This window comes from Musca domestica, unplaced genomic scaffold (genome assembly GCF_030504385.1).
Source record: "Musca domestica strain aabys unplaced genomic scaffold, Musca_domestica.polishedcontigs.V.1.1 16, whole genome shotgun sequence".
In the NCBI taxonomy this organism is placed as follows: Eukaryota; Metazoa; Arthropoda; class Insecta; order Diptera; family Muscidae; genus Musca; species Musca domestica.
This window is the reverse complement of record NW_026712219.1, coordinates 4,468,104-4,480,170: the sequence shown is the minus strand read 5'-3', so window position 1 is coordinate 4,480,170 and position 12,067 is coordinate 4,468,104. Positions and strand designations below refer to the sequence as shown.

At 34.3% G+C, this 12,067-nt stretch overlaps 1 protein-coding gene across 9 annotated transcripts in view; it reads right to left on the bottom strand.

The window, feature by feature from the left end:
• Nucleotides 1–12,067, bottom strand: part of LOC101897210 (PDZ and LIM domain protein Zasp) — a 368,113-nt gene that overhangs the window by 70,054 nt on the left and 285,992 nt on the right. For all 9 annotated transcript variants that reach the window (XM_020034594.2, XM_020034597.2, XM_020034598.2 and 6 more), the window contains exon 5: nucleotides 7,309–7,442. In XM_020034594.2, the coding sequence (XP_019890153.1) occupies nucleotides 7,309–7,442 (134 nt within the window). The remainder of the gene's footprint in view (nucleotides 1–7,308; nucleotides 7,443–12,067) is intronic.

Genomic DNA, 12,067 nt, shown 5'->3' with positions numbered 1-12,067 from the left:
ACTAAACTATTTAGGTGTGTGTGTGCGAGCTTGAAAAACTTTTACACCATAAAACTACACATCGTCAGTTTTCACTTAGGTTCTCAAAAGAATTTATGCGTGAAAACAGTGTAAGTATGAGCGGCACAACAACATCCACGAAGCTGATGCTGCTGCTGATGATGAAGGATGGCAACACAATAAAAAAAAAACACAGTAAAAATAACAGCTCAGATGAAAATCTCCTTGTTTTCTTTTGTGCACTCCAAGGTTCTTTGAGAAGCCAACCGTGTATCGCGTAATTGTATACAATGCTGGGATTTGAAGAACGCTGATTTAATTTCTTTGAAATTAGTTTAAGGACGAAGCCGTTGTAACAAAGTTTTAAACGAGAATAGATTACAAGTAGGTGAAGACCGAGAAAAGTTGAAGTTTTTTTCTTTTAAATAGGGCAATATATGAGTATGCATTTATAGGTAACTAGCTGAACCCGGTGCGCTTCGCTACCCCTTTTGATTTTATATGCATTAAAAATTTTATTTACGAATATATGTTGGTTAAAAAAAAAACAAATTTAAAAATTAAAAAAAAATATTGCACTACTTTAATGCTTAAATAACCAAACCCATTAGAAAAGCAATAACATGACATACATACACGAAGGGTTTGTCCTTCGGATTTATTTATTTCATAGCAACTACCAAGCGTGCAGTAAACTGCAATCTTTTGAAATTGAGTGGCATTTCTATTGCAATTAGTGAATTCGAGATAGCAACATACTTCGCCGTAATAAGCGTATTTCAAATCAATTGTTGTGTTGTTTTTTAGTGTTAGCCTAAGGCGATGTGGGTCAATGGTTCTTATTAAAATCATATCCCAATCTGATCCCGTTTAAATTTAATTTTAAAAAAATTACTATATATATATATATATATATATATATATATATATATATATATATATATATATATATATATATATATATATATATGGGAGCTATATCCAAATCTTAACTAATTTCCAATTAATTTGTCACATTTATTATTGTAACCAAATTCCGCCACACATTCTGAATTTCATTGATATCATTCATATATATCATGTTTGGTGCATAACATGTATGAAATCGGCCGAAATATATATGTTAGCTATATCCAAGCCTCAACTGATTTCAATATAATTTGGCAATTTTTTCTGTTGCCAGATTTTGTCTCTCTCGCTTTGGGTGCATCAAATATGTGAAATCGGCTGAGTATATATATGGGAGCTATAATCAAATCTGAGCGTATTTGAATATAATTTGTCAAATATATTTTTGTACCAAATTTAGCCACTCATGCCGAATTTCATTAGAATCGGAAATACGTATCGTGTTTTGTGCATCAAATATGTGAAATCGGCGGAAAATATATATGGGAGCTATATCCAAATATGTGCCGATTTTAATATAATTTGACTAATTTTTTTTCTAATCAAAATCCCGTTACATATTCCAAATTTCTTTGGAATCGAACATACATATCGTGTATGGTGCATAAAATACATGAAATCGGTCGAAAATATATATGGGAGCTATATCCAAATCTGAACCGATTTCAATTAAATTTGACAAATTTATTTGGGCTCCCAATTCCGTTACTTATTTTAAATTTCATTACAATTGGAAATACATATGGTGTTTGGTCCACCAAATACATGAAATCGGTCGAAAATATATATGGGAGCTATATCCAAATCTGAACCGATTTCAATATAATTTGACAAATTTATTTTCGGATTAAATCCCGTCACATATTCCAAATTTCATGGGAATCGAACATTCATATTGTGTTTAAGGCATCAAATGAACGAAATCGGTCGAAAATATATATGGGAGCTATATCCAAATCTAAACCGATTACAATATAATTGTTCAAACTTATTTTTGTTCCAAATTCCGTTACGTATTCCAAATTTGGAGACTGTATATTCAACCAATCAATAGATATGTACATATAAAATCTAAATTTTTTGGAGGTACCTCCGATTCTGATGCTATATCTCCAGTTCCAAGTGGAAATTCAAAAATGTATATAGCCTATGTTACTTTCAGGCGATGTTGCAGTATATATGGAAATTTTCAGGAAAATCTGTTCAGCGGTTTTCGAGTCCATAAATTACAAACAAACAAACATACAAACATTTTCCTCTAATTAATTAATTTCAGATCCATGGTTCATTCGGCAAAGAGAATAAAGGGGTAAATCATAAAATAAGCAAGGCTAATAAAGATAGAAAGAAGTCCCATAGCGGTAAAAAATATGAGGTATAGAAAGAAGTGTTTGATTGGTAAGGGCTTTAACTTTAAGTTTTCTAAAAGGACTACTCCTACATTGTATTAGGGCGGATCTTTTTAAAAATCGAACCTTTAGGTTACGAAAAGAACTAAAACGCAAAAAATGGTACAACATAGAATTATAAGAGCTATAGCTTCGACATTTTTCAATACATTTTTTCAAAATGTGTCCTTTAAAGTTAGAGAAAACGTACAGAATGACATATTCAGGGGCGATAGGAGCTGGCATTGTGATATTTTGCGTGTGCCTCACGAGATTTTCGGAAATTCGTATTTTATGCCTATGAGAAGTACAAAATCGCTCAACATTTTTATTTACTGATAAATAAAGGATAAACTTCGAGGGTCACTTCTGTATGAGATTATAGTAGCCTTTTTTCGAAATTCGTGCTTTAAGGGTGGATAAAGTTCTAAAACGTACAAAGTCATTGAACTGTCAGGTTATATCCTATCAGTTGTTTTGGAAATTGGTACTTTAAATGTGTGTAAAGTACTAAAAAGTGCGAAATGGGACATTTTAATGATTTTTTTATAATGTATCGATAATACACAGCTTAAATATTTAATTTTTTTCTAGAGTAACTTGTGTATGTTATCGCTTTTTTTCGAAATTTTTACGTTAAATGTAGGAGAAGTAATACATAACATTGACGTTTTTCAAGAGGATTTCTTTTGGGTGAGATAGGACGCAGCTTAATTTGAGATTTGTACTTAAAGGTACGCTAAGTGCAAAAGGTTACAAAATGACACGATACAGGTACTGAGCGATAGGTAAGAGCTAAAATGGTAATATACACCTCATTCACTCTATGTGTGGAAGGATTACATTTTGGCCGTTCGTACTTCTTTATTACGACTAGTTCAACTTGCATCAAAATTATTTTTGAGTCAAAAATACTAAAAAGTTGAAATTTTTACAATGATCACCACTCAGTGGGGGAGACAGCAAAATCTAATGATCCTTTCTCCTTTTGTGCAGTAAAATAGTTTTTTTTTTTGAAAATTTCGACTTTTTATGAGGGAGGTACCAGAAGGAATGGACCGATATTGTCCAAGTTTGATAATAATATTACGATGTACTGAGTTTGGACCCAATCGGATATTCCCTTCGAGATTTATCGTGCGCACCGTCATGCCCATCTCCGAACTCGATCTAAGTTTGACCATAACATTACAATGTACCAAGCTTGGACCAAATCGGATACTCCCTTTGAGAGTGTAATACAAAGTGGGAATTTCAGAAATTTATACTTAAACAAGTAAAAAAGCAGTAAGTTCGGCCGGGCCGAACTTTCAATACCCTCCACCATTTGGAACGAATTAGAAAATTTTCAAAAAAATAAAATCCAATAAAAATTCTTTTAAAATCTTTAAAATATCTAATATAGGAAGGTGCCGATAAATGGGGGGATATACGATATTGTGGACCTATAAAGACAAATCTATGTCTGCGTGTAAAGTACTCACAAGGAACTCCGTGTGTGGATTTTCAGACAATACGATTGGAAAATGTGGCTAAAATCATCAAAATACCGTTACATGGGGGCTATACGATATCGTGGACCTATATAGACAATTCTCTGCCGAGGTATAAAGTACCCACAAGGAACTCCTTGTGTGGATTTTCAGACAATTCCGTTGAAAAATGTGGGTAAAATCATCAAAATACCGAATATCGGGGGGTACCGTTATATGGGACCAATACGATATCGTGGACCGATATAGCCCATCTTCGAACTGCCTGCAGACAAAAGAGAGATCTGTGCAAAATTTTAGCTTCCTATCTTAATTCGTTTAGACTGTAGCGTGATTACAACAGACGGACGGACAGGTCTAAATCGTCTTAGAATTTTACGCTGATCAAGAATATATATACTTTGTTGGGTCTAAAATGATTATTTCGATGAGATACAAACGGAATGACGAACTTAATATACCCTCCATACCTTTTTTGGTGGAGGGTATAAAAATAGGAAAAGTTTTTAAACGTACAAAATAGTACAACATAGTTAATCGATCGAATAGAACTTTAGCTTTAAATTTATTATTGAGGATTTTATATCTTTTTCGAAATTCGATTTTTAAGGGTGTGTTTTTTTATGGGATAAGTTTTTGCGATGAGGAGTAACATACCGTGAGAGGTCATGTACATGATGCTTAGGAAAGGTACTACATGCAATTTTATGAGGCTTTTATGAGAACTATGCAATTTTTATGAGGCTCACTCTCAGCGCGAATGTGTAACACAAGATTGAATTTTTGGAGATTCGTACTGTAAAAGAACGAATAGTATTTAGAGGTACTAAATGGTACAATATATATTGAGCAATTAATAAGAGTAATGACTTTGACACAAGGGTCACTCTCATCATAAGGCGATTGTTGTTATTACGAACTTGGCATTTTTCGAGAGCCACTATCTCTTTGATTAGATAAGGCTGGATTTTTCGAAATTCGTATTTAAAATTACGAAAATTTCCAAATGCTATAGCTTTCTTATTAAGAAATTAATAACAGTTAGAACTTCGAAATTTTACATGGAGTCACACTTGATAATGTGAGATGGGATAGGGGATACTCTTGGAAACTCGACCTTTAAGTGTACGAAAATGTAACGCATTGTTCATTAGAGGGCAGTAAGAGCTATAACTTCGAAATGTTTGAGCAATGGATTGGTAAAAGGTGGGGAATATATTTATAATGCGCCGGACGGTATAAAAATCTAAAACAGATACAAAGTTTTACCATATTGTTATTAAGAAGCAGCAAGAGGGCGGGATAATGGATAATACTTTTATGGATACTTAAAAGGTACATTTCTTATTAAGCGATCCATCATTGAAAGTAGAACCTTGAGATCTTGAAAGTTGGCCAGACTTTAGGCAATACAAAAAACGGTTACGAAAAATGTACTAAAACGTCATAAATGCCATTGACATTCAATAAAAGTAGAACTTTAAAATCTTGTCAGACTTGAATGATAAAGACGGGTCTTTTGGAAACGTACAGGATGAAATAAAAAAATACTGCAGCAAAGTCAAACGCAATAATATTTACATTTTTTTAATTTTATTGAATGAAATCAAAAAAAATGAAATATTATCAAATTTTAAAATAAGTTTTTTTTTAATAGAACAGTGTGGCTTGTTTGTTCGGGATACCGTAGTATTTTGTTGTTGCAAAATGGTCAGGCTTTATCCCTTTATTGTTGTTTTTATAAAAACAACGTTTGTTTATTAGTGGAGAACGATGGTAATGTTTACCTGGGGGTAAGGCAGGGAATACCTAGGTTTCGGAAAGAGCCACCAATCCTCATCAGATCCGTTGTTTTTTTTGTTTGGGATATTCTCCCCAGAAGTTATTTTAGAAATAACTTCTATGACAAAAAACATTTTTTACCCAAGTGACGAGATTGTTTTTTTTTTTAATAATTTTAAATTGGTCACCTTTGGCCCGAATTATGGCTCGAAAAATGGCTCGTGAGCTGAATATATCGGAATTCGGCAAATATTGAAAAATTAGCTCGGGGTAAAGTCATTGAGATTCCAAAAAGTGCAAGAACTTACACCGCAACACAAAGAAAATAGCCGCAAAAGAGGTAAAGAGTTGCTTCGCTTGGCCGAAAGTGGTGAAGTGCCGAATTCGGTTTTCTCCGTTGAGAAAACACTCGTTGTGTAGCAGTTTGTAAACAAACAAAAAAATCGTGTTTACTTGCCAAAGAGGTCAGCCGAAAATGTGCACCTTTGGTTGGCCATCAGAATTCAAGCGCCGGCCATGGTGATGGTGTGAACAGCCATAACAGCCGATGGTCGCTCTCCGCTCATATTAATCGATCGTGGCATTAATATAAATGTCGAATATTATCGCGAAAATATTCTGGAGGGTGTATTAAAGCCTTGGGCACGCAGACATTTTGGCCGCAGACTTTGGACGTTCCAACTGGACTCAGCACCATCACACTCAGCACGCACCACCCAAGAATGGTTACAAAATGAGGTTCCTCGCTTCAATTCCATCGCACAATGGCTACCAAAATCTCCGGATACCAATCCGTTGGACTATTGTGTCTGGAGTATTTTGGAAAGCAGGGTTGGCAATAAAAACTATCTCAAGCTAGCGCTTTGCCGGGAATGGGCCAAAATACCGCAGAGCAACATTCGCAACGTGTGACGGTTTCGTTGGCCGTTTGAAGGCCACGACGCGGGTATCGATCAGGTCGCTTCATTACTTTTCGGATCATTTCTGCTGATGTTGCTGTTTTCTTCCGTTCCCCTTCATTGATGTCGGAGTTAATATAATTTTGAAATGGTTTTGAGAATTCTTATTACAAGTGTAGGAACAGGAATATTGATTTGTTGGATCAAAACTAAATTACCATTTTTTGGAAAATTTAAGGAAGAAGTGCCGAATGTGGAAATTTTGGTACAAAAAAGTGACGACATGGGTCATATGTGTATATGGCTTGTGGAGTTTAAAGCGGATAATTAAGTATGTGATTTACATTAGAAATGTAAACTCAGATTTTTTTTTTTTTTGAATTCGGTAAACATTCTCACTTCTAGTTATTTACACTTTCCGGGAACTTGCTATGCTATTATAAAATCATCTCTAGACTATTTTGTTACTTTCTTAATTATATTTAACGTTTTTTCGGCTTCTTCTCTTTACATTTACTTAGAGGGCATTCCTTTTAATTGTTCCCTTTTTTCCTTCATTACCAATCTCTTTAAAGTTTCCAAATGAAATTATTATGTGGACTGTAGAAACACTTAGTATTTACTTATTTTTCAACTTGTTTCAAAATTATTTTAAACTTCCTCGTTTTAGCGACTCATAAATAAGTAAGCCGTAAAGAGCAGAAAAAGCTGAAAACTATTTTCTTCGTTTGACGAGAAAAGGAGGCAAACAACCGAAAGTGTCTGTTTGCTTGCTTGGTTAGTTGGTTGTAAAAGTTTGTCGGTTTTCTTTTTAAATGCTGCATTTCAAAAGCTTACCCAAGGACACCACCAGCCAAAACTTCAGCCTGAGCGGAGAGTGTTTCTGCAATAGATTCATCGCTATAAATGCCAACTGGGGTATTGTATTGTTTATTGACAATGCTCTTAACGTTGCCATCGACGGTGTTGCCCTGCAAAGAAGAAGAGGGAGAAGTGAGAAAACGGACATAGAAAAACATATTAAAAAAATTGTAAATCCAAAATATCAACAAAACAATAAATGAAGAGAGTTCAACTACTGTGTGCTGGAGGGATATCATCCATAAATTGCAGCTGAAAATAGAAAGTACTTCACAAAAGCAAAAAAAAAACGAAAAGCAACTAACTTTGTAAACTTCTAAGTAAGGGTGTTACAGTGGTGATTGGGTTTATATGGACTGGAAAATGTAGATCTGTAAAGATTATAACCTTCTTCAAAGAAGTGAAACTCACTCGAAAAAAAAAATCGCTCGAATAGGAGTGATAATATTTTCCTCGTTTTGGATGGGAGCAAAAATATTTAAATATCTAGCAGATTCTATAAGAGTTTTTGTCATACCTTTGTTACATTTCTATGTATTTGTATTTCTTCTGCACAAGATCCGATTCCGAACTCTTCTGTGGTACACTACACCATCAAAACTCGTTTACTATTACGCACACACATTACGCAAACACAGATAAGGAAACAAAATATTTTTTACACTTATTTACATTATTAGATCAAATTCTTGCCCTATTTTGAGCGATTCTGCTCCCACTCCATTTTTATACCCTCCAACTTGGAAAGGAGGGTATATTAACTTTGTCATTCCATTTGTAACATCCTTAAATATTCGTCGTAGACCACATAAAGTATATATATTCATAATCAGCATAAAATTCTAAGCCGATTTAACGATGTCCGTCTGTCTATTTGTCCGTCCGTCTGTTGAAATCACGATACAGCAAACATTATTTGACGTAGAGCGTCAAAATTTAGTAGAGCAATTTGTATTGTGTCTAGGACGGTTGGTATTAAAAATGAGATGTATCAGTCCACGTTTTGGTATAGTCCCCATATAAAGGTACCTCCCGATATTTAGTATTTTGATTATTTTTGCCACATTTTTTCACGGATTTGTCTAAAAGTTGTTATTTGTTGGTCACAATCGGTTTCAGCTCCGTTGGCGAAACATTGCATACCGATATTCGGTATTTTGATTTTTTCAATCATTTGTCTAAAAATTGGTATTTGTAGGTCATAATGGGTCCTAGATCGTGTTGCGAAACATTGTATGTTTGATCCACGTTTTGGTATAGTCCCCATATAACGGTACCCACGGATATTCGGTATTTTGATGGTTTATGCCACATTTTTTTCAATGATTTGTCTAAAAATTGGTATTTGTAGGTGATAATGGGTTCTAGCTCTTTTGGCGAAACACTCTATGTAAAGGTCCACGTTTTTGTATAGCCCCATATAGCCTTATTTCCCGATATTCGGCATTTTGATGATTTTTGGCACATTTTCCCACGAATTTGTCTAAAAGTTGGTATATGTGGGTCATAATGGGATCTAATGTTTCCTTTTCCCTAATGGAGGGTATTAAAAGTTAGGCCCGGCCGAACTTAATGTTTTTTTACTTGTTTTCAAATTAGAGTGCTTCGGGAGATTTTCGGGAGTGCTCCCACACAAGACAAAAGAGTGAAGAGTAGACTCCGTAATAAACTTACCCTTGTCAAATTTCGCTCCTAAGAGAAAATAAACAAATCTATGCTATGCTTAAAATGGGTGGTTGGTATTAAGTTAGTCATTCTGTTTATAACACTTCGATATGTTACCTTAAAACAACATAAATTATAAAAACAACTAATTTTTGTGGAGCTTAGAGATTTGATATTATAGTACGTACTATTTCTAGGATATCGGAAATCGATCCACGAATACCTATTCATATCTCCCATGCAAAAGTACTTCTCTATTTTTCCACTTTTGCAGGGATAGGACTAATTCCTACCGAATTCTTTATATTGAGACATTTTGGTTTTTCAGTGGAAAGGATTCCTCTTTACAAAACGTTTTCAATATAAAAAGACTAAAGTTAGTAACCCCCACAAAACATAATTTTGTAATTTTAAGTATTTTTCGGATTGCAGATGCATTTTTCAACCATATTAGTTGTAATATGGACATTTCAGATCTTCGAATATGTTAACCCTTTCGATAGAAAACTTTCAGTTTCGACTCACCATTTTTGTATTTCTAAGATTTTAGCCACAAAATTCTGGTTGAAGGTATTTTTATATATCATCTGTCATATGGCAGAGGGTATATAACGGTTTTAGACTCAGGGTCTCTTTGGACCAAATCAGTTTCATGATATTTGGAATCGATCTGGCGATGTCCTTCCGTCTTTTTGTCTGGCTGGCTGGTGCGCATGAAAACTCGAAGAGAGTATTCGATTTGGTCTAAGCTTGTTACATCGAAATATTATTATAAAAAATATAGGTCCACTTCATCTGGTACCTCCGCCACAAAGGATCAACAACTTTGCAAATCTTAGTATTTGCATCAGTGCTAGGTCAGGTGCGAAAATGATGGTCCACTCCATCAAGTACCTCCTCACAAAGGATCAACATTCTGAATAATTATAACTTTTATAAAATATGATGTAAGTGTCCGATTATCTTGAAATTACACACATAACAATATTTTTATAAGCCCAAGGTCTGGTGTGAAGATGGAGTATATCGGTCCACTCCATCAAGTACCTCCCCCACAAAGGGTCAACATTATAAATATCTAAAAAGCTCATAAAACGTGAAGTTAACATCCCATTGCATTCAGACTTAGTACATCTCAACATTTTCATCAACACAAGATCTGTTATAAAGATGGTAGAGATTGGACCATTTCTTCTCGTACCTTCCGCACAAAGGGTCAAAGTTTTGAATAACCAAAACGATTATAAAATCGGAATAAGCATCCGAAATATTCACCCATCTCTTCACACATCCCGTAATTTTTATAAACAGATCTTGATCTGGTGTAAAAATGGGATGTAACGGACCACTCTGTCTGGTACATCCCCCGCAAAGGGACAACATTTTGAATAGACATGAAGCTCATAAAACGCAAAATTAAGATCCGATTCCACTCAGATTTGTTATATCTCAATATTTTCATCAACACAATATCAGTCATAAAGATGGTAGAAATCAGACCAATTCTTCCGGTACTTTCCCCACATAGGGTTCATGTTATTGAATATCCATTAAGCTCAAAGAAAGCGAAAAAAGCATCCAACTCTATTCAAATTTTACGCAGACAGAAACCTTATGCCAACACAAGATCTGTTGTGAATAGATATATATCTGCGAACCCCTTCTGGTACCTCACCCACAAATGGTCACAATTTTCAATACTTTTATCTGTCGTAAATGGCGAAACAAATCAGGGATTCTTTACAACTTGCTAAATCTAAAATATTTCCCAACCAAAAACCTGAAATGAATATGAAATTTATGATTTCGCATAAAATTTGGATATAACTGTTCGATTTTTTTGTATTTTTGCCCGTAAAAATATTTTTATCTGTATTATATGAGGTAAAAAAAAAATGGAATACTTCGATCGCACATTTGAAAATATTATAAAAATTGTCACATTTCTCATATAAAGTGAGGGAAGCAACCGATATAGTCCAAACCTGACACGTCGCAATATTTATATCAAACTTAATTAGGTCCGATCCGAAATGTACAACATTGACCCAAACCTAGAGGGTCCACAATTTGAATAATCGGAACAGAAGTCAAAATATATTTAAATAATTGAACGTTGGCTGAGGGTATACATCTGTTGGCAAAACCAACTGATACTTTTTAACTTGTTTTTAACAATTTCGGTCATCAGTCGATAGCAACTTAATTTGTGTGTATGTACCTTTAGGCATGAACCCAATCTTGTTGTGCCGATACTAGCCGAAGTGTCTGTCATTTGACATTTTTATACCCTCCACCATTCTATGGAGGGTTTAACTTTTTGAAATACTCATATCAGACCCAACAAAGTATATATATTCTTGATCAGCGTAAAATTCTAAGTCGATTTAGCGATGTCCGTCTGTCTGATTTTACCGACATTATTCACCGGAATTGTTTTAAATTTGGAATTTGAAGTTCGTAATGATACTACAGCTTATGACAGAAAATTGTCTGTGCAGGTCCATGTCTCCGTATAACCCCCTATATGCGATACCTCCGAATATTAGGTATTTTGATGATTTTTAGCGTCATTATTCACCGAAGTAGTTTCAAATTACGCATTTAGAGTTCGTAATGAGAACTACAGTCTGTGACACAAATTTTTTATGCCCCATATATCAGTACCTCTCTATATTCGGTATTTTGACGATTTTAACAGATTTTTTTTTTAAATTTCCTAATTCGTTTCAAATGGTGGATTAAAAGTTCAGCCCGTTTATAATATGGTAATGGCTTATAACGAACAATGCCTATGAAGGTCCAGGTCGTATAGATCCCAATATAATGGCTATATTCGGTATTTTTAAGATTTTAGCAGATTTTGTAACGGATTTTATTTTTTGAAAATTTCCAAATTTGTTCCAAATGGTGGAGGGTATTCAAAGTTACTGGTTTTTAACTTGTTCAATAATTACTCAGTATAATCAAAGACATAAAACTGTAAAGATTGGAAAAAATGCATATTGCCCTTTGTAGCCACATAGGTAATAGATGCCCGACGACATGCAATAAATATTGGAAATTTTGC